At 40.0% G+C, this 23,667-nt stretch overlaps 2 protein-coding genes across 2 annotated transcripts; both read right to left on the bottom strand.

Moving 5' to 3' along the window:
• Positions 1–893: 893 nt before the first annotated feature.
• LOC310939626 (forkhead box protein K2-like) lies at positions 894–9,187 on the bottom strand. The gene is made up of 9 exons (XM_083904431.1): positions 8,781–9,187; positions 7,049–7,243; positions 6,101–6,242; positions 5,866–6,012; positions 4,787–4,980; positions 4,079–4,284; positions 3,710–3,967; positions 3,173–3,370; positions 894–2,140 (listed from the first exon to the last, which is right to left on the bottom strand). Exons 1-9 carry the CDS (start codon positions 9,074–9,076, stop codon positions 1,902–1,904), a joined length of 1,875 nt encoding a protein of 624 aa, XP_083760557.1. The 5' UTR covers positions 9,077–9,187; the 3' UTR covers positions 894–1,901.
• A 13,574-nt stretch (positions 9,188–22,761) lies between these two features.
• On the bottom strand, positions 22,762–23,316 carry LOC310939817 (transmembrane protein 238-like; the record flags this gene model as incomplete). The annotated part of the gene is made up of 1 exon (XM_083904661.1): positions 22,762–23,316. The coding sequence occupies one exon, from the start codon at positions 23,314–23,316 to the stop codon at positions 22,762–22,764; it is 555 nt and encodes a 184-aa protein (XP_083760787.1).
• Positions 23,317–23,667: the final 351 nt, after the last annotated feature.

The raw sequence follows: 23,667 nt of genomic DNA, 5'->3' as shown, positions 1-23,667 counted from the left end.
CACAACGGGAATAATATACGTCGTTTCATCTCGTAGGATATTTGTAAAACATGAGGGGAAAAAAAAAATCTGTAGATGTACGCCGATCAAAGAAAATGTTTTTTTTTTTTTCCTTTCGCGCGAGTGAGCAGAAACAAAAAAAACGTAAAAATAAAAATCGGAACGTCCACTCCATAGATAGTGTTTGTTTTTGAGACTACATTCATTTCACATAAAAAAAAAAACAAAACAAAAAAAATTCCCGAAAAATATCATGATGTGTGTTTTTTTTTTTATGTTCTTAAAGAGCCCACGTATAGATTTTTCATTTTCTTCGTTAATTATTATCTTAATTATTACTAGAGAGAATATCTGTGGGGGGTTTTTGTGTGGGGAGGGGGGGGGGGGAACAGATACACGCGTGTACGACGGAATACTGCATAATCTACTCACGACTCAAGGTTAGGTAGGTCGACACAGAGGCTAGCTGCCGAAGACGGGAATGTCCACGCGAACGTAAACACACACACACACACACTTCCCTTTATGTGGAGAGAAAAAAAACCTTCGCAGCCGATGATTTCTTCGCCCGTCTGCGATGCTACCGGAGTTCAGCTCCTTTTTTTTTTGTCTTTGGGGGGCGGAGTTAGTCTTTTAAATAGTGATAGTTCAGGTTTTTGTGAAACCACACAAGACGACGGCTTCTCCACAGCATAACGATCACATGACGCACATTTTTTGAAGTCGCCGTGTTTTAAGCGGATGTAACACAGCGTTTCTTTTCACAATCGGCCAAAGCGTTGTTGCGCTCTCTGTTGTGGAAAGCGTCCGCTGGGGAGAAGCCGTCGTCTTGTGGTGAATTTCTAATTTTAGCTTTGAAACTCGTGTTGCGAAACCGCGCACAAGACGACGGCTTCTCCTCCGCAGACGTATCGACGAGAGATGACGGTAACGTTACGCGTGTGCTTGTTGAAGTGTAGCCGCCACTTTGTGCCGCCGCGTGTCCACGGCAGCCCGAACAGGCCAAACCAGGGCGGAGGTGATGTGCTTTGGAAACAGGAGGAAATCTCACTTAATTCTTACACACTCAGCCTTTAACAAGAAGCTCACATCATAAAATCTACTCCAGCTTAAGTCTACAATATCTTAAGAGTATATTTTCCGGCTTTATCCCATGTTTTTTGATTGAAAAACTGACTCGCTCTCCCTGCACCAAACCCCATAGAGAAAACCAGCGATTTTAACATCACAGCACACGGGAGTTCACTGGAGTTGTCGATCCACTGCCGCCTCCATCACTAAGTTCAAATGTCTTATTTTGTCAATTCGGCATCTGAAATCCATCATTCAGATTGACCTCAGTGACACAAAGTGGCCACACGAGGCAGCAGTAGACCAGCAGCTCCTGTGTCCCTGTGAGCTAAAATTGATGATTTTCTCTATGGGGTTTGGTGTGGATTTACAAACGTCAATTTCTTGAGATAAAAGCATTTTTGAGATATCATAGGTGAGACTTTTTCCCGTGGGGCTAAAGATTTTTTTTTAACCCGGTAGCCATGTTTGTCGTCAAAGTTAGCATCTTAGCGTCTCATCCAACAACACGGTAAAAAAACAACAAGAGAAAAGGTGAACTATCCCTTTAAACTGGGCGTCGTCCTCACGGGCGTCCGCGTCACAAACGTCTTCACAGTCTTCGCTTCCGTCTTTTTAATTTGGTCTGAAGTTTTTGCATCGTGTTTCGTGGAGGCGGAGTGTGTGTGTGTGTGGAAAGGGGGCGGGGCTACGCACATTCTGTAGACTCGTTTCCGTCTTTTTTTTGGCACCTTGAAGTAGAAGAGTGTGTGTGTGTGTTGGGGGGGGGGGTGAGTGTGGAAGGTGTGAGGCTCAATACGTACAGGAGAGCTGAGGTCAGTGGACGCAGATCAGACGGAGTTCTGTTCACTGACCCCGCCCCCTCCGGCTCTGTCCGTGGTGCCATTGTTGTTGTTGTTGTTGACGACGACGACAACGGCGGCTGCGTTGCCGCCCTGCTCCACCAACGCCCCCGTTTTCGCTCTCTTCAAGTCGGGCTGGTCCTGCAGTTCACCGTTCTGCCTCTTGGTGGGGAGGGAGGCGGAGGCCGAGGCGTGAGTCGCCAGGAGGTGAAGAGGGTTCGCGACGACTGGAAGGAAAAGGGGCAGAGTTTAATAAATATATATAGTGATCGTTCACGTGTTTGAGCTTTATCTCAACATTTGACCGCCTCTGAAATCGGAAAATTGAGGTTTACGAACTGCTCACCCTCTCATACCAATAGTTTTCAAGTCTTTTTTTTTCCTGAAAAAGTTTTTGGGAAAAAACTTTTTTTCATAATTTTCTTTTTGAAAAAAACGTCATTCTATACTATGTCGTCCAAAATGTGACAAATTTTTTGAAAAAAAATTTGAATCCAAAATTTGACAAAAACATACTATACTGTCGTCCAAAATTTGAAAATTTTTTGGGGGAAATTTTTTTGGTCCAAAATTTGACAAAAACGTCATATGTCGTCCAAAATTTGACAATTTTTTGTAAAAAAAAAAATTTGGTCCAAAATTTGACTAAAACGTCATACTATACTATGTTGTCTAAAATCTGACAATTTCTTTGAAAAAAAAATTTTGGTCCAAAATTTGACATAAACGTCATACTATACTTTGTCGTCCAAAATTTGAAAATTTTTTGAAAAACATTTTTATTTTTTTTATTTTTAAGTGTGTTTTTTTCAAATTAGTTTTCTTTTCAAAAAAGTTTTATTTTCATAGTTCAGTTAAATGTCAAAATCTTAAATGTTCAAAATGTTGAAAACTGTCAAAAATGTTATATGGTGTCAAATTTTTCAAAAATATGTTGACAATGATAAAATCGTACTTATGTCACATAACAACAGAAACACAACATAGTTTTCACACCAAAGTCATTGAGAAAATCAGCAATTTAAGCTCATGGAGACACAGGAGCTGCTGGTCTGCTGCTGCCCCGTGTGGCCAGTTTGTGTCACTGCCGTAATATTAAACAATGAATTTCAAAAGCCGAAGTCATAAAAATAACTCATTTGAAGTTGGTGATGGAGGCAGCAGTGTATCAACACCTCCTGTGAACTCCTGTGTGCTGTAATGTTAAAATCACTGCTATTCTCTATGGGCTTTGGTGCAGGCAGAGTGAAGTGTGTTACCTGTGTTAGCAGCAGTAGTGATGGGGACCAGGTGCGTCCCGTTTTGTGTGATGGCCTTGATCGGGAGCTGGTGCTGACCGAGCGGCGCCTGTTGCAGGATGGTCACCGTCGTCAGAGGCGCCGCCTGAGAGCTCTGGATGATACGACTGACTCCGCCTATAGACGTGGCCGTGATGGACGGCACCGCCTCCAATTTCACTGCAAGAGGACAGAAAGTCGGATCAGAAAAAAGTCGCAAAAACAGCGATGTCGTGAATCCATGATAAAATAAAAAACGAAAAAAAAAAATGTTTTATTGTTTTTTTCCATTTTTTAATTGTTTTTTAAAGTCATTTTCAAAAAGTTTTTTTCAGATTATTTTTTTCAAAAAGTTTTGAACATTTTTTAGATTTTTTTTGAATTTTGTTTTTCCCAAAGAATGTTTTTAATTTGTTTAAAAAAAAAAATCTATAAACAAAAAAAAAGTCCGAATTTATTTTATTTTTTTTCAAAAAAAGTTTTTTTACTTTTTTTTTTAAATTGGAGACAGTGCCTCACCTTTGATCTCTTTGTGCTCGCCGCCGCCGTTCTCCTGAGGTTTTTGGCTCACTTTAACAGCAGGCTGTGTGGCGACAGTCGCCATGGTGACCGCCGGGATCTGGTGGACGACGTGCACCGTCTGCATGACGGAGGCGGGGCTTCCCGCCGTGGTCACGATGGCCGGCGTCGCCACGGCGTAGGTCACAGGCTTCATGGTCGTCTGAGGCATCTGCCGCTGCACGGCGATCAGTACTGGCTGGTTGTTTAGCGGGGAGCCTATCAGAGGGCACGGGGGGGGGGGGGGGGCGGAGCCAAGGTCATTCACTGATGTGAAAAAAACAAAACACGGGAAAAGAAAAACAAATAAACAGTGAGGCGTTTGTGTACCGGGGGAGCTCTGAGCGAAGCGCGCCTCCTGGATGACGGCGAGTTTGGGCTGGACTGTGGCGGTCGTCTGCACGGGGGGCGGGACAGGGGTCGGCTCGGGCTCCATGTGGACCGGGGATCCCTCTCTGGACAGGCTGTCTGGTGTCTGGACACCACTGGAGTGGGCGGAGAGCGCCCCCGTGTGGTTAGGAGAGGCAGGAGCGCTCCTGGGGAGGAAATGGAAATAAAGTGGTCAAAAACAGTCCTGAGTGATCCAATGGTGTGATTGATACAGGTGTGAAGGGCCGAATAATTCATGAACTGCAGCGGCTGTAAACTTAAATTATACTATTTTTGATTTTAAACGGTCAAAAATATGGTAAGGTATCAAAAAAATAGTCAGAAATACGACAAAAATGTCAAGGTAAGATGTTAAACCTTTGTCAGAACGGTCAAAAAAGTTATAGGTATCAAAAACATTTTTTTTTAATATAAAAATATGCAAAAATGTCTAAAAAAATAAAAAATTATAGGCCAGACAAGTTGGAAATAGGACACAGAGTCACATTATCATGTGCTAAATCAGATTTTATGTCAACTTCTCAGTGAATATCGAACTGACCCTTGACCCTTAATCAAATTAATAACTCAAAACAATCCCAAAGAGCATGAAAGACCATTTTGTCCACGTGTTTGTGGACACGGGACAAACGCGTGTCCAGTGTTTACCTGGAGGACAGAGTTCCCACAGGTGTCCTGAAGCATGGCACGCCCCTGGGCCGGCGCTTCCTGAAGGCCTGCTCCATCAGCTTCCCCTCGGAGGACGGGTCGATCCTCCAGAAGGAGCCTTTGCCCGGCTCCTCCTGAGAGCGAGCCACTTTGATGAAGTAACGGTTCAGGGACAGGTTGTGACGGATCGAGTTCTACGACAGCAGAAAGCAAATCAAAAAAGAAAACTAGTTTTCTAAACATTTTTGATCCAGAAGTTTACCTCCTTACAGTTATTACCCCATTACATGGGACTGTGAAATTTAAATGGCCACCAAAACTGTAATCTGGTTCCGATCTGGATGAAACTCACTGTGTTTATAGAGAGTCTAATACCGCACACACACACCAAATTCTGTTTGAATACGTTGACTTTTGACAGAGATATGTTAGTTTGTTTTTCAGTTTTGCCCATTGTAAAAGAATGGGCACCTTGAAGATTTGATCCGCGTTTGTGACGTCATCACTGGGTCAATTCTTCCCAAAATTAAATGGGAACATACTCAGGCAGTCATCTAACCACCACAAAAATTGTATTCCGATCTGTTGAAATGTCGCTGGGATACACACGTGAACTTATTCAATGGTGCTGAACCAATCTATATTCAAATTGCCACAAAATCTGTAATCTGGAGCGGATCTGGATGAAACATACTTTGCTTGTAGAGAGTCTAATCCCGCACACACACACCAAATTCCGTTTGAATAGGATGACTTTTGACAAAGATATTTTAGGTTGTTTTGACAGTTTTGTCCATTATAAAACAATGGTGTTTCTTGAAGATTTTTGATGTTTTGTGACGTCATCACTGGGTCGATTCTTACCGAAATTGAATGGGAACACACTCGGGTGATCGTCTACCCATTTTAATTATTATTTCACAAATTTGTCCATAATAAGTTGGGGCTACAAAGGGGTGGGAAAATTCCTGGTAATTCAATGGGAATTAACTGGAATTTTTTTGGGGGGGATAATTTATGAGTAGAGCTTTATCAATGCTTACATTCTTTCACTTTAGCGACAGTAACCAGACACTGACCTGCCAGCCTTTATCAGCTGTTCTGTAGTACGGGTAGTTCTTGGTGATGTGGGTGTAAATTCCGTTGAGTGTGAGCTGTTTATCCGGCGCCATGGTGATTGCTTGGACGATTAGCTGCGCGTACGAATACGGAGGTTTGGAGTCGTCCTGCGGGTAAAAAAAGCACAAATAAATATCAAAACATCGCAACGGTTAACGTCGGCGTGTTTTCCGTCTCTGGTTTGTTCACGCTCACCTTTGGGCTGTCTTCACCCGACGCCTCCTTGTCGTTTTCCGACTGCGAGTTGTCGCCGATAAGGTCAGAGGTCAACGCACGACCCGTCCTGTAGCTGGAGAACCCCGCCCCTCGCGGACTTGACGGACAAGAGTTTGCTGCGCTGTAAAAAATAAAAAAAATAAAATAATTGGTAAAACAATAAATCTAATGCTCTTCATGTTTACGTGCCGCGGCACCAGAATCCAGGCGCCGTTTACCAGTTAGCTCCGTTAGCCATGTTAGCTCCGGCTCAGTGGCAACCCCCAAAGGTGGAACCCGGTAGAACAAAGCTGAAACTAAGTTGCACCAAATTTCACGAAACTTGGTGGAAACGTGTCACAGCCCAAGACGAACAAAAAAGTCTATCGGCACCATGGCATCAACTCAACAGGAAGTCGGCCATTTTGAATTCAGAGTCCACCTTTTGGCGAATAAACGAATAAAAGTTTATGTTCCATAAACAAACAAACTCGTCCGAGTAACGCTATTAATCATACGTACATTTAAAAAAAAACACGTCAATTTGTACTAGACGCATCAAAGATACATACGTGAAATACGCGACCAAACCTGGACATGTCTACGCACATGAACCGGAACAGGAAGTCAGCCATTTTTTTTTTATTTGGCCACCACGCAGCAGGAAGTAGCCCTGAAACTTCGCCGATCATTGACCAATGTGCTCAAAACTTTATACGTGACATAAGCGACCAAACCTGAACACATCTGCGCACATGAACCTGAACAGGAAGTCAGCCATTTAAAAAAAAAACAGGAAGTAGCCCTGTAACTTCGCGGATCATTGACCGATCTGCTCGGAACTTAAAACGTGAAATAAGAGACCTGACCAGAAAACATCAGTGCATGAAAACTGAGTCATAAGGCACAGCGCCACCTGCTGGAGGGCTCTCTCTCTCTCTCTCTCACCTGAGGGTGCCAGTGGGTGAAGGCAGTGGGCTCATGAGGTGGGCGATGTTGTCAGGAATGTTGATGGTCAGCGGGGAGATTTGGGGCTGGACGGGCTTGACCGGTGATTCCGGCACGTTCCTTGGCTCCTTCTTTTCACTGGACAGGGCTGTGAACGAGATCTTTATGCTTGTGCTTGGGAAGCGGAAACAACACCTGGGAACCAGAGACACAAATACAGTTTAGTATTTACTACTGTTACTGTCGTTTGTTTTGGTCCGACCGAGGACGATACCATTTTTTCCCCCTTATAATCGACATAATTTCTTTTAAATCAGCTAAATATAACTACAACTTTATCTTTGTTCTTAGAAACTTGATAAATGTTGCTAAAAACCTAATATGGCGAAAAATAGGCATGAATTATCGCCCATTGGCTGCTCACGTTCAAATATTGGGGGAAAGTTAAACGACAACGCCATTATTTCCTCTTTTGCACACGTATTTACAGACATTGTTAATGTTGTTGCTCAATATTTGACCCATGGAAAACTTTACTTAAACTCTACGACTAATAACAAATGAATGTCTACACTGTACATTTTAACATATTTTGAAAATCACTGCATAATCGTCTACATTTATAACTATATATAACTAAAATGAACGGGAAACACATACAACCCAGGGTGTTTATGACAGCGCCAGTGTCCAGATAAGCTTCCTGCCTGGCAACAGTCGGGCCAAGGTCTAAGTGAAGCCCAGCGATGAGAGCTGAGATTCAGCAACACGGTTTAAAAATGGACGTCCACCATGTCCATTACGTAACAGATCATACCCATCACGTCTAATTTAATATTAAACCAGTATATGTGGAAGCAGCTGCTCGTGCATTAAAGGGATCACCACTATTGAGGAGGAGGGTGACAAAAATGTAAAATGTGTCTGGACACAGAAAAAAAAAAACACACACAAACTGGCCAGAGTAAACATGTGGTTCATGGGGGTAAACAGGGCTAACCTTAGCTGCTGATGCAATGTGAATTATTCCCTTGTATCAATTACATAACGACTATTCATCACCGGTGTGATGAGTAAATAAAAGCACACACAGCACATGTGTTTGTCACCTCCTCACGTGTGTTTGCTGCACAGATGAGAGCGTGAAAGCCCGGAATACAATAAGTCATTCATCGCTAAACAAATCCCCCATTACAGTGCGAGTCATTTTTAAGTTAGTCATCAAGTTACCCGGAAATACAAACAGTAGACGCCACATGTTTACACTGCTCTCGATCATAAAGCGACAACTGTGCAATTCGGCACACATCACACACATTAATAGTATTTTTCTTATTATAAACCACTTAGTTTGAACGTGTAAAAACATTGCTTATACGTTCTACACAATGCATTCTTAGCTCGACTTTGACTGTTCCGTGTATCACTGACGTGTTCTCTGTAAACCGAATAAACCACAACACGCCAAAGGTTAAGATTAAGTCGTGGTTTGTGTTGAATTGTGTTTTATCCGATCTTTACGGGAAGGAGAAGTGATAAAGTAGCTAATCTGCGGGTGAGATTAAGCGTAATGTTATCGAAGGCTTGATGTTGCTTTAGTGCTCAACACGTGCATCACCGCTGCGGGCGAACAAAACAATAACACACGGAGCCGTAAACCCGCAAATGTTTGTTTAGTTTGCTCCTGCCCGGGTTTATGGTTCTAAACAAACGGGTCATAAATGAGTCTTACATTCGTGGAAGCTGGAGAGGTGGAGCCCCTCTTCTCTGGAACACCCCATCAACAAACACCCCGTTTTTCCCCAGACATCGGAGGTAGAATTCTCCGGTGCCGGTGCCGTCCTCCCCGGCGGTGAATATCTCGAGGTGCCGCCGCGAGATGAAGCTGGAGTGTCCCATGCTGACGTCCACCGAGCCCTGCGAGGAGTTCCGGCCGATGGTCACCGACCTTTTCTTCATCAGGTATTCGAATTCTCGGCCCTCTAGCCGGGCTACCGCCGACCCCGACATCCCGCTTACAACCGCCATCTTCTGCCGGAGATCTGTGTGTTTCTGTGGGAAGCGCGAACGTAAAAAGCGGCTGCGGGGAGTTTGCGACGGGGGGAGTGATTATTATTTTTTTAGTTTTTTTTTGTTTTTCTTGGGGGGGGAAATGGGGATCAAATTTAGCACCGTGGAGAATGTGGCTAGGAACGTGCCAGACCGGGGACACAGCGGCTCCTCCGACCCACCACCGCCGTGAAGCAGAGGGGAGGGCGGGGCAAAACAAGAGAAAGAGCGGCGTCGGCCAATGAGGAACGGACAAACGGGCGGAAGTGCCGTCACTGACAACCGCGGCAGCCAATAGGAAGCCGGCCGGGGAAGGCAGATGTGTGTTGTTTACCAATGACAACAAACATTGGTAAGAAAATGGCGTTCGGTTGCGGCGCAGGCTGAGTGACACGCAGATGAGTGGAGAGACGGAAGAACCGGAGCGGAGTTTCATGGAGGAGGAACCGGATGGTGAAGATGTAAACAAATATCACATTACAGGCTGTTAAATACTGCATTAATGATTGTTTTGGTCAGTGGAAAACAGCGTTAAACACAACATTTAACTCAACCCACCTTAAAAATGTACGTTGCTTCTTTAGAAATATTGTTGTTTATGATCGTATGACAAAACTCATCTTAACTCAAGGACAGTTTACTATCTTTTAGTGTTAATTTTGTACTAAAATGTACTGTAAATAATTTATTAGAACAAAATTGATTTTTTTCATTACTATTATTATTATTATTATCCTTTCTTTGATTGTTGCTTTATTTTTTTGCTACTTCACAGATTATTTCTTAATTAAAACCCAGACAGAAAAACACACTTCTTATAGTAAAGTAAATAAATATATATTATATATGATTTAATATGTTTTGAAATATCTTCTCTTTTATTTCAAATTCTTGTTTTTATAATAAAGTGTATTCTGTTCATACTCGTTGACCTCTGACCTTTTTTCTTTTGCAGCTGTAACAAGTGAATTTCCCCCAGTTTTGGATCAATAAATTCTAATCTCATCTCATCTCATCTAAAAATTCATATATAATCACTAAGATGAAGGAAACAACAAAATAAACAGTAATAAACACTGTTAGAGCCTTCAAATTTAGTTAAAATTGAAATAAATACATGGAGAAAATTACTTTATAATCATTATAAACACAAGTGTGGTGCAAAAGTCATAACATGAATCCAGATCCACGCTCCGTGTTTTAGGTGCAGCTGAGTGCGTTCACTGGCTGCAGTTCAGTAGCAGGCCGCTGGGAGCGCTCTGCATGATAAATCACTGCTGTTCACCTGCAGCAGTGAAGTCCACATTATTGATATTGATTGGCTAAAATAATATGTTAGAGAATATAAATCAATACACATAATAAATGTAACTTATATAATACTAGTGCAGTGCCCATACGAAGTATGTATTCCTATAAAGGGAGCTGAAGAAAATTTTTCAGTTATGGTAATGCACGATAAGGACCGTAAAGGCTAACATTATACAAACACTGTGCAAACTCATTAGGCACAAAGCAAATGTTTTTTGAAGAAAGACAGCTCAGTGTCAAAGTGCATCAGGGCAAATGGATCATTTTCTGTATTTCAAAAATTCATAAAAATCATTCCTTAAGAGGTTTGCAAATATTTTCAACGGATCCATGTTCAGGGCGATGCCGACTATTATGATGGTAAATTTCAAATTATTCCGAGATACTTTTTGTTTTTGTGAAGAAAGTCAGCTCACTGTCAAAGTGCATCAGGGCAAATGGATCATTTCAAGAATTTAAAAAATTCATATAAATTATTCCTTAAGAGATTTGCAAATATTTTCAATGGATTCTTGTTCAGGGTTATGCCGACTAGTATGATGGTAAATTTCAAGTCATTCCGAGATACTTTTTGTTTTTGAGAAGAAAGTCAGCTCACTGTCAAAGTGCATCAGGGCAAATGGATCATTTCAAGAATTTCAAAAATTCATGAAAATTAAAAATATTGAATTTTCTCTTTACTCTTTTCTTATTCTCATTTTTATTAACGTTAATATTAGTAGATATCTCTATAGTTTTTTCATGATGTGCCCTGAACTGCAGTGAAACCTCAGTGCAGTGCTGCCCCCTGCTGGTGTTTTATTATACTGCAGCCTCATCATTTGTATACATTAATATATTTTTTAAACCTGTTTGTTGAGGGTTTCTGCAAACGTTTAAATAAACATGAGACTGAGGTGTTTCCTGGAAAAATCAGTCATGATTAAAAAAGTGATTTTCCCCAGTTTGGGATCAATAAAATTGAATATAATGTTAATCTTAAAACAATTATAGGAGCCTTAAATGTATTTATTGTCACGTCTACTTTAAAAATAGTAATGTTACATTTGTTGAATTTTGTATTTTGGCATGAAACAAAGGAATTAGTAGAAAAACACATGAAATAAACCATTAAAAATGAAATGTATACACGTGTGAGGCTTAAAACTGTATCTTAAATAAAAAAAACCATTGAATTAAAGGTGTATTTGAACAGCTCTGGGGTCAGTTGGCCTCATTAACTCTGTGCTAATGAACCTGTCACATTCACTGGAGCAGATACTGGGGATCAATACGACCGTTAAAGGGAGGAGCTAATTTAACACAATCCATCACCGTCACCACGGTAACAAAGCGCAGTAACTGTACTTTTACCTTTTCACTCCGATGAAGACGCATGTATTTACTAAGATTACTAATTATTTTATTAGAAATAACAAAGAACTAAAAGAAATAAATTTTAACTCAGGTTAGCCACCGTTAGTCATTGTTAGTGTCACTGTTAGCCACACATTTAGCAACTGTTAGCTACTGTTAGTATCACTGTTAGCAAATTTTTGCCACTGTTAGTCATTGTTAGTGTCACTGTTAGCCACACATTTAGCAAGTGTTAGCCACTGTTAGTATCACTGTTAGCAAATTTTTGCCACTGTTAGTCATTGTTAGTGTCACTATTAGCCACACATTTAGCAAGTGTTAGCTACTGTTAGTATCACTGTTAGTTACTGTTAGCCACTGTTAGTTAGTCACTGTTAGTTAGTCACTGTTAGCCACTGTTAGTTAGTCACTGTTAGCCACTGTTAGCAACACTAGTCAATAACAACGATCTACGCGGTATTTCGCTCGGTCGTAGCAATGTGTTCAACAGAAGTGCATTTAATCAACTGTTCGTCACTCTTAGCCAATTTTAGCCACTGTTAGTCACTGTTAGCTACACATTTAGCAATTGTTAGCCACTGTTAGCCACACATTTAGCGACTGTTAGCCACTGTTAGCAACAATCTATGCGGTATTTCGCTCACACAAACATCGTGTTCAACACAAGTGCATTTAAACAGTCAAATAAATAGCGTTGTTTTGCTGTGTTCCATTTGAAGTCTTTCCAAATCTCGGGAATTTCCGAGGTTCCTCGAAGCAAACTCACCAAGCCCTGACTTGGGATTCCAAGATGGCTGCCACTGTACGAACAAAAACTGCTACTTTTACCGCAAATTGCACTTCTGTCGTTAAATCAGTCTAGTTGTAAATAAAACAATTTTGGAGTGCTTCTTAAAGGTTATTTACCACTTTTTAGACCATAAGGTTTTAATGTAGTAGTTATTTCTGCCAACATGCCTCTTGCAGCCATATTTCCTCCTTCCTGAAATAGCATCACAGTGAACGCATCACCACCAGTGTGTGTGTGTGTGTTCTTGTACTTGCAGCATACTGAGGACCAGTGAGGGTTTTTAACCAACAAAGTGAGGTCATTTTTACAAAGTGAGGACATTTCGCCCGGTCCTCACTTTGTTTTCTTTCAAATCACTTCCTCAGGTTGTAAACATGCTATACTCTGTTTTCAACAGAGCTCCTCAATATGATACAAAAACCTGTTTTCCAGCCCAGGTGTTTCACACAATTTTTGCTCTGGGGCTCCACCTGCAGACATTTTATGGTACTGCACCCAGTAGTTCTTTATAAATGTCATTCATGAAGTAGATATTTGTAATTGTGTTGATTTATAAAGTGTAAGAGCTGGTCCTCACTTTGTCAGCACTTTTACCTGATCCTCAGTATGCAGCAAGTACAAGAATGTGTGTGTGTGTGTGTGCGTGTGTGTGAATTACTGACGGATCAGACAAACAACCAAACGTTGCACTGAACTTAATCCGTGTCGCCTTTGTCACCACGACGCTGAGTCAAAGAGTGTCATGTTCACCTGACCCAGGACACCTCTGTGTGTGTGTGTGTGTGTGTGTGTGTGTGTGTGTGTGTGTGTGTGTGTGTGTGTGTGGCTCCAGGTAACGGAAAGACACACACATTAGGTGTGAGGTTGGAAACCGAAGCCTCACAAAACAAGCCGGAGCGATCGTGACACCGTCGACGAGCGCAGACGAATTCACCTGGAGATTTAAAGAGCGTGAGGATGAATTAGTGATGAACGGTTCACGCGTTTCCAAACACGTCGACCCTCGACATTTACGAGGAGTGATACCTCATTTTAAAATCTATGATAAATGGGTCAAAACAACCAAACAAACAAGATAAATATGTTATTAAATAGTAAATATGTTTACATTCCACAGAGCAGAGCCGTTTCTTGCTATATGCGGACTATGCAGCTGCATAGGGCCCCACAGCCACCAGGGGCCCCCAAACTGAAAGTTCAGACTCATATTTTATTATATTTTTGAGAATTAAAAGTACCTGTCTTTATTTGCATGTACTGGATGCATTCATTATGCATATATTTGCAAAGCATGTAAGTGTTTGTGGGGTAATCAGAAAAAGTTAGGAATCTCTACCCTATCTCTAAAAAATAGGGGCCCCCAAATAGTGACTCGCATAGGGCCCCCAAACAGCTAGAAACGGCCCTGTCACAGAGATTATACGGACATGTATGTTTACATTACATTTTTTTTCAAAATAACCGGAAAATGTTTTGTTTCCCTCAAATAACTGCGATAGCTGGGCTGTTTTTCTTAATAAAATGTAGCAACAAATGTTTTGGTTTCAAAATTTCAAAAATATTTTTCGTCTTAATTAAAAATGAGTCTGGAGTCACGTTTAATCTTTTTTACTTGTAGGCGTTCCCCAGTATTAATTGGAAGTCAGAATGTACGCGCTGAGGGGGCGTTCCTTCATCTAGAACACGCCCCTCAAGTCAGAAATGTCAAATTCCAAGATGGCCGACACACGGCAATAATAAAAGTAAATAAAAACTCGACTTTTAAAGTTTATCGTTACTTTAGAGACTCATTTTAACAATCTGGAGTGACGTAAACATGACGTGACGCGCGTCTTTTTCCGTTCAGTCGTCATGGAAATAGCACGGATCTGCTATTTTACGTACTAATATTCGGAATTTCAAAAGCTTTCATATTGTAAGTCACAATATTTCATGAATAAAACATGTAGAAATATAGATTACAGAATTCTGCACATGAATAAAAAAAACACATTTACAACAGAGAGACGTTTATTTTACAGTGTGGCGTTCCTCAAGGCTCTATACTCGGACCACTATCTCTCTCGATTTTTTAGCCGTTTTTCAACACATACGATATCATTTACGTATGATTCTTTGTAGATAACAAATATTGACGTGGTTTTGGAAATTTATATTAAGTAAAGTTGATCATCGACAAGAAATGTAAGTATTTTTTTTCCGGGGAATGTACAACTAATTGTTTTGTCTTGGGTGGCGCTCTATTCTGGGGCCGCTATTGTTTTAATGCAACTAATGAGCAATTTACAATTTACATAAATAACATTATGCTGTTTAATATTAAGATTTATTCATGAATCTTACTGGGAAAGAGTATTTACTTTGTTTTTTTTTAATTTCTCTATTATAATGGTGTTTATATTTGTCTCTTATTAGATAAACGATAACAGACTGTCAGTATTTTACTCCTGTGGGCACATATTTGCACTCCGATTGCCCTCTTTAATTATTATGGTTTGAAATCTCTCTGTTTTCTCCATTGTCTTGTTTTTCTCTGATCGTTTGGAAACATAAAGATCAAGAGATCAGTGAGTAAATAGAGGCGTGGCCTCTTCGGTTACACAGGAAACGAGTCGCGCCGCATACCTCGCTGCACATAATATTACAGCCAAATCTGTGCAAACAGACTCCGCGCCCTCACTGCCTTCACTGCCGCCCCGATTTCATTTGATATAACTTTCTATAAAAATTTCTGATCGTGTTTCATAAACGGGGGGAAGTTTTTCCCCTCAGTGCTGTGAAACGAGAGCAGCCTGCAGTGACCCAGTTTGACTGGTTTGTGGTGAATGGGTTGAGCGACCAATACTCGGATTTCACAACAGGAGTAGGAGCACAGAGAGTGATCGGGAACAATGGAAGACGCAGGGAAATCAATAAAAACAAAGGAAGGACTGAGAGCAGGAGAGGCAGCGACTGAGTCATTCTGATGCAAACGCTGTGAAAATGGGATTCAGAGTGAATCATCTTTTTTAAAAAAAAGACGTCAAACTTGAAAACAAACGCAAACTCTAACATTTTCTTTGTAATGAACCTAAAACATGATTTATGTGTGAAAAACTGCTCGGAATTCTCTTCTCGGACTTAAAATCAACCTATTAAAGCTGTTCGGAGTTAAAAAAAAATATCCATAAACATATGATTATTTCATATTTTAATACAATTCATATAGAAAATATGACAACATAATTAATTTCATTTAAATACAATTCATTGAATGATTTAACACAGATTTATAGGACAGTTGTTTTTAGTTATAAAACATGTTTATAAAACTTAAAAACTGCCTAAATGGTGAAAAACGTTGTGGCGTTCCTCAAGGCTCCATTCTCGGCCCGTTGTTTTTTTTCCCTAATTTACAGCAGTTTATGTAAAAAAAAATTGTTTTACTCACAAAATATGTTCACTTGACTTTCACAGAAGCAGCAAAAGGAACCAGAACTTGTGAAATTAAGAAGCTAAAATCAGAAAACATGAACACTTTTACACAATTTAGTCATTAATTCAATGTTTTTTCACTTCATTTTCACAAAAGTTTCTTCAAATCCATCCTAGAGTCTGTTGAGCATAAATATATATATATTTTTTTCACATCAAAGTTCCATGTTTGCACTTTTATTGTCACATTTTCACTTTACTTCAGTAGTGATATTATTATTTCATAATTGAATACAATTTACATAGCAAATTAAATGATTAAATCAAATTTAAATACAATACTTGAATGTTTTCTGGGAGTGCAACTTAAAAACTGCCTAAATGGTGAAAAACGTTGTGGCGTTCCTCAAGGCTCCATTCTCGGCCCGCTGTGTTTATTATGTATTTACAGCAGTTTATGTACTTTTTCCCCCTCTCAATGTGATTATATCGTCAAATATTTAGTTTTACTCACAAAATATGTTCACTCTACTTTCACTGAAGCCGCAAAAGGAACCAGAACTTGTAAAATTAAGAAGCTAAAATCAGAAAACCACAAAAGTTTCTTCAAATCCATCCCTGAGTCTGTTGAGCATTAAAATGTTGTGGCGTTCCTCAAGGCTCCATTCTCGGCCCGCTGTGTTTTTTCCTCATTAACAGCAGTTTATGTATATTTTTTCCCCCCTCTCGATGTGATTATGTCGTCAAATATTTAGTTTTACTCACAAAATATGTTCACTTTACTTTCACTGAACCAGGAAAAGGAACCAGGAGCTAAAATCAGAAAAGAAAATCGGTTTAAATGTCGCATAACAATCTTCTTTAATCGTTCCATGGATGTTTCTTTTGGTCATAAAACATGTGCGGCGTTCCTCAAGGCTCCATTCTTGGCCCATTATTTTTTTCCTAATTTACAGCAGTTTATGTAAATTTCTTTGTTCTACTCACAAAATATGTTGACTTGACTTTCACTGAAGCAGCAAAGGGAACCAGAACTTGTGAAATTAAGTGTAAATGTACATGTTGTGGCGTTCCTCAAGGCTCCATTCTCGGCCCGCTCTGTTTTTTCCCCATTTACAGCAGTTTGTGTACTTTTTTCCCCCCTCTCGATGTGATTACGTCGTCAAATATTTAGTTTTACTCACAAAATATGTTGACTTTACTTTCATTGAACCAGGAAAAGGAACCAGGAGCTAAAATCAGAAAAGAAAATCGATTTAAATGTTGCAGAACAATCATCTTTAATCGTTCCGCGGATGTTTCCTTTGGTTATAAAACATGTGTGGCGTTCCTCAAGGCTCCATTCTCAGCCCGCTGTGTTTTTTCCTCATTTACAGCAGTTTATGTACTTCCCCCCCCCCCTCTCGATGTGATTATGTCGTCAAATATTTAGTTTTACTCACAAAATATGTTGACTTTACTTTCATTGAACCAGGAAAAGGAACCAGGAGCTAAAATCAGAAAAGAAAATCGATTTAAATGTTGCAGAACAATCATCTTTAATCGTTCCGCGGATGTTTCCTTTGGTTATAAAACATGTGTGGCGTTCCTCAAGGCTCCATTCTCAGACCGCTGTGTTTTTTCCTCATTTACAGCAGTTTATGTACTTCCCCCCCCCCCCTCTCGATGTGATTATGTCGTCAAATATTTAGATTTACTCACTCTCACTGAACCAGGAAAAGGAACCAGGAGCTAAAATCAGAAAAGAAAATCGATTAAATGTCGCAGAACAATCTTCTTTAATCGTTCCACGAATGTTTCTTCAAATCCAACCTGAAGTCTGTTTAGCGCACAAATGTCTCTTCGGATTAAAAGGTCCAAGTTTGTGCTTCCATTGTCATATTCCATGTTATTTCCGTGGTGAAATCGTCCTTCAATGAAATCAAGAAGAAAGAAAACGATCCTGAAGATCCTTCCAGCCCAAACGTATCCGGGACAACGCTGCTCACACGGGTTCGGACTCCTGCGGCGGCACATCCAGATTCCCCAGGTACCAGAAGATCCAGAAGAACAGGCTGAGGAAGATGAGCAGCGGCCCCGAGAAGACGAAGAAATCCCAGAAGCTGAGGGGAGCGAAGACCCCGATGAAGAAGAGCAGGAGGCCCGCGACGTCCAAGACCACGGCGAGGAAGAAGAAGAGCAGGCAGCGGCCGAGACGGGCGAAGAAATCCATGGCAGCCGGGTGCGGGCGGGCGAGGGAAGTTTGGAACGGTTCTTCAGTTTTACCGGTTTATCCACGCGTCGCTGTTGCGAGGAAACACTTCGTCCTTCCTGAGCGCTGCTCGTGCAGTGTGAGAGAAGTGACGACGAGGAAGAGTTTAAACAGTCAGATAAGACATTCCTCACCTCTCATGACTCTGACTGACAGGAGGAGGAGGAGGAGGAGGAGGAGGAGGAGGAGGAGGAGGAGGAACAACGTTTCCTTCAAGGCCAGGGTTTGTAGTCTCATCTGAGAAGATGCTCCAACGTCCAAAGCGACTTTAGCACACATTAGCGTTCAGATTTTACAGGAAAAAAAAAGGCTAATTTAATATAATCAACACAATCACCACCTTAAGAATTATGCTTAATTTCACCTTTACGCAACTTTTTTATGACAGGAAACTTGCAGTTTGTAAACACACTCACTCTCCCTGCACCAAACCCCATAGAGAAAATCAGCTATTTTAACATCACGGAGACACAGGAGTTCACAGGAGTTGTTGATCCACTGCTGCCTCCGTCACTAACTTCAAATGTCTTATTATGTGAATTCGGCATCTGAAATTCTTTGTTCAGATTCACCTCAGTGACACAAAGTGACCACACGAGGCAGTAGTAGACCAGCAGCAGACCAGCAGCTCCTGTGTCCCTGTGAGCTAAAATAGCTGATTTTCTCTATGGGGTTTGGTGTGGGAGAGTGAATTTTTTTTTTTTTTTTAATTATCACTTAAATTACTCACTTAATAAAAATCCACATCAGCTTAAGTCTAAAATATCTTCAGAATATGCTTTAAACTGAAGTTTGTAAACCACTCACTCTCCCACACCAAACCCCATAGATAAAATCAGCGATTTTTACATCACAGAGACGCAGGAGTTCACAGGAGTCGTTGATCCACTTCTGCCTCCGTCACTAACTTCAAATGTCTTATTATGTGAATTCGGCTTTTAAAATTCTTTGTTCAGATTCACCTCAGTGACACAAAGTGACCACACGAGGCAGCAGAGGACCAGCAGCAGCCCAGCAGCTCCCTGTCTGCGCGAGAGCTAAAAACGATGATTTTCTCTATGGGGTTTGGTGTCGACAGACTTCAGTTTCATGTTGGAAAAGCCGATTTAACGACGACATAAAGCGGCAAATGCGTTCTTAAGACGCTGTCGACCGAAGCAGCTGACGTCAAAAAATAAAGTGTAAACATGTAAACTTTATTCCCCCGAGAAAAATAATTTACATATGTGACGGAAACAAAATAAAAACAATCGCACATATAAAATATACACATAATCTTTGCTATATACAAATCTGAAGACACAGTAAAAACACTGTGTGTGTGTGTGTGTCTTTTCCCTGATTAACAAACCGTTTCAGTGCCGTTTGATAGAAAAACAAAAGTGACTTAAGTTCATAAAGTTAAAGGTTTTTCAGTCTGTTTTTGTGTTAAAGAAGAAGAAGAAGCAGCAGAGATGATCCTTCAACTCCACAAAGATGGAGTTCACCTAAGAAGAAGAAGAAGAGTATAAATAACAAAGTGATATTTGCAGAATTCTCCTTGAGAGCAACAAAAAAACACCTTAAATGTTAATCTGTAAAATCCTAATTTAATCTCAGAAGTTTTACCTTTTTTCCTGAGATTAAAGTCGTAATTCTGAATTTTCAGCAAAAAAGTCATAATGTGGAGAAAATAAATGGAATTCTGGGGGAAAAGTCTTATAAAAAAACTCTATTCATCAATAAAATCAGATTTTAATCTCGGCAAGCTTTTGATTATTAACACTGTTGTTGTTGTTGTTTGTTCATCTGTGGTTTGTTGTGTTTCTCACTTCATGGATTCACCCGTTTGTTATTATTGAAATTAATCTGAAGAAAAAATAAAACCACGACAGAAAACCCGGAAAAATGTCCATCAAAAAACGTCCGAAATCTCAAACTCGTGTTTTCTAGAAAACGTCTTAAAAAAATAATAAGAATTATTCATCGATAAGAAGTTAATTTATTAGCAACTATTTCGATAATTAGATCATTTTTTCAGTTTTTACATGTTAATATTATCTGGTTTATTTGCTCCGTATAACTACGGAAGAGGATTAGGGCCATGTGTGAATATTGTTCAATTTGTCAATTCTGACTTTTTTCCCTTTAAATTCTCAGAAAATATCAAATTTCATCTGCGAATTTTGACTTTTAGATTAATAGGTTACATTCTGGTTTTTTTTTTCCTGTAATTTTTCTCAGAATTCAGAAATTCTCAGAGATTAAAGTCAAAATTCAGACTTTTTTGCTGAACTCTGAGGGGGAAAAAAGTCAGAATTGTGACTTTAATCACAGAATTCTGAGGTTATTTTTTTCTCATGGAAAAAGTACAAATATTGACTTTATTGATTAATATTTAAAATTTGGCATTAATATAATATAATTAATTTGATTAATATTTTATTCTCAGAATTCTGAAAAAAGTCAAAATTCTGAAAAAGAGTTCCGATATTAAAATCTAATTTTATAGATGAATAGAGTTTTTATAAGACTTTTCCCCCAGAATTCCATTTATTTTCTTCACATTATGACTTTTTTGCTGAAAATTCGGAATTACGACTTTAATCTCAGGAAAAAAGAAGGTAATACTTTTGAGATTAAATTCTGATTTTACAGATTAAGAGACAATGTTCTGACTTTAATCTCTGACTTTTTTTTCATTGAACGAAATGATAACGTTGAGGTTTTGATGAAACGCTGTGTATCTGAGATTTTAATCAAGAAAATTATTTTCAAAAATCTGAAAATAATCCTCATTTTCTTTTTCCTGAGTGTTTAAAAAACCTCCTCAGTCTGAACTCAGCGCTAAACTGACAACACAATCATGGTTTATAACGTGTTACACAACGTGTGTGTGTGTGGGTGTGTGTGTGTGTTGAGAAACTCTTGTTTGTTAAACACTTGAATCTTTCTGTTCGTACATGCTTTTGTTTAAATATATTTATGACTGTTGTCAGTGGGCGGCGGCCGATGATGATGATGATACACACGTGTGTGTGTGTGTCTGTGTGTGTGTGTGTGTGTGTGTGTGTGTGTGTGTGACGGTGAAAACTCAAACTTTTTTAAAAACTGCACAGTCACTCATGACAAGAAAAATATAAACACACATTTTTAAAAAAGAATATGCCAGATTTTTTCTTCTCAGGGTTAAATTAATCAATTGTGTAATTTTTCTATTGATAAAAAAAACAGAAAAAATGACATTTTTGGGGTAAAAATCTCTAATTTTGTCAGATATTGTGGTTAAAAAGTGTCAAATTTCAGCTGATAAATGTTAGCTAATAGTACAGATTAGCTAATATTTGCATTTTGTCAAATCACCTGCAGTTTAAATGTTATTCTTCTTCACTTTATATATATATACACATATACATATACACATATATAAACACAAATATATACACATATGCACACATATATACATAAATATATACACACATATATACATATATATATGCACAAATATACATATATATATACACATATATGTACACACATACATATATACACATATGTACACACATACATATATACACATATGTACACACATACATATATACACATATATGTACACACATATATATATATATATATATACACATATGTACACATATACATATGTACACATATACATATATATACACATATACATATATATACACGTATATGTACACATACAGTATATATATACACACATATATATATATATATATATACATACATACATATATACACATACATATATATACATATATACACATATATATACACATACACATATACACACACATATATACATATATATAAACACATATACATATATACACACACACACATATATACACATTTATATAAATACACACAATTATCACTCCTTCAATATAAAACTAATCCTAACTTTGACTCAAAAACATGTTTTAAAGCCTGAAGATGTGACATATAAAACACATAAACACATATAAACACATAAACACATATAAACACATAAACACATATAAACCACGCCCCCAGGACGTTCATATAAGGAGTTGTGGATTATTCCTGCAGCGATTTACCAAAGTTGTAAAGGGTTTAATCCCTGAGAAAAACACTTTAAAGACAGTAGTTTGATCAAGTGTGAGTTTAAAAGTTCTTTGATTTCACGTTCTATGTTTTATTTTGCTCTATTTCTGTTAAATATTTGAAGTTTTGACATTTTACGGACGAAACAATCGTATATTGGTTTAACCACAGAGTTAATCCATCAATATCAACAGAAATAGATCAAAGATCAAAGTTTGGTGTTTGAGTTTCTTAAATAGTGAATATTATTTTAGTGTATTTATTCCTTATTTATTAGTTTTATTGTAATTTTTGTGTAAAAACTAATATTATTTTTGTCTTATAAGTTTTGTTACTTCAGAAAACTCCATTAATCATGACAATAATCGTTAGTTGAAGCCCTGATTGATTTGATAATCTCGATATATTGTGTTGTTTGTGTTGTTGTTTGTTGTTGTTGTTGTTGTCACTGACCTCAGGTCACAACAGCCTCTCTGTTTTCTCCACCGTCTGCAGATTCACCTCAGAACTCCTCAGCTCTCCCAGCTCCAGGTTCTTCTCGCTGCCTCCATCGAAGCCTCGGTTCACGGTTCCTCCTCCGGTTCCGGTGCCACCGTCCTCCCAGGTGATCTTGGCCGGCGCGGACGCGCGCACAGTCCCGTTCAGCGCCTTCGCGTTGCCCACGTTCTTCTCCTCGTGCTCGTGCTGCATCTTCATCTTCATCTTCTCTCCTCCTCCTCCTCCGGACAGCCTCTCGGACAGTTTCCTGGCCCAGTGCGTAAAGCTCAGGTCCGGGCTCCCCGCGCGCTCCTCCCGCGCGTACAGCTGCACGTTGCCGGTGTACCAGAGCACCCACCACACCAGGCTGAGGAAGATGATCACGGAGCCCGTGTAGATCAGGAAGTCCCCGTAGAAGCGGCCGTCCAGCCGCAGGTTCCCGAAGATCCCGACCAGGAGCACGAGGAGGCCGGCGGCGTCAAAGAGGAGCGCGAGGAAGAACAACGGAGCGCATTTACCCACGCAGCGGTGGGCCATACCGGAGAGGACAGCACCAGAGACCGGAGAGGACAGCACCAGGGACCGGAGAGGACAGCACCAGAGACCGGAGAGGACAGCACCAGAGACCGGAGAGGACAGCACCAACAGCACCAGAGACCGGAGAGGACAGCACCGAGACCGGAGAGGACAGCACCGAGACCGGAGAGGACAGCACCAGAGACCGGGGACCGGGGACCAGAGAGGACCACTCCAGAGACCGGGGACCGGAGAGGACCACTCCAGAGACCGGGGACCGGAGAGGAACACACCAGAGACCGGGGACCGGAGAGGAACACACCAGAGACCGGGGACCGGAGATCGGAGAGGACAACACCAGACCGGGGATAG

Source organism: Microchirus variegatus (genome assembly GCF_963457635.1).
Source record: "Microchirus variegatus genome assembly, chromosome: 18".
Lineage (NCBI taxonomy): Eukaryota > Metazoa > Chordata > Actinopteri > Pleuronectiformes > Soleidae > Microchirus > Microchirus variegatus.
This window is presented reverse-complemented; position numbering and strand designations above follow the sequence as displayed.

What these genes read in the sequence shown, in the direction of transcription:
- LOC310939626 (XM_083904431.1), bottom strand. Translation starts at nt 9,076, where the DNA reads ATGGCGGTTGTAAGCGGGATGTCGGGGTCGGCGGTAGCCCGGCTAGAG. An exon ending in CCTCTCCAGCTTCCACGAAT is followed by an intron (nt 7,244 to 8,780) that starts GTAAGACTCATT and finishes TCTGGTTCCCAG; the next exon opens with GTGTTGTTTCCGCTTCCCAA. An exon ending in CAGCTGATAAAGGCTGGCAG is followed by an intron (nt 4,981 to 5,865) that starts GTCAGTGTCTGG and finishes CTGCTGTCGTAG; the next exon opens with AACTCGATCCGTCACAACCT.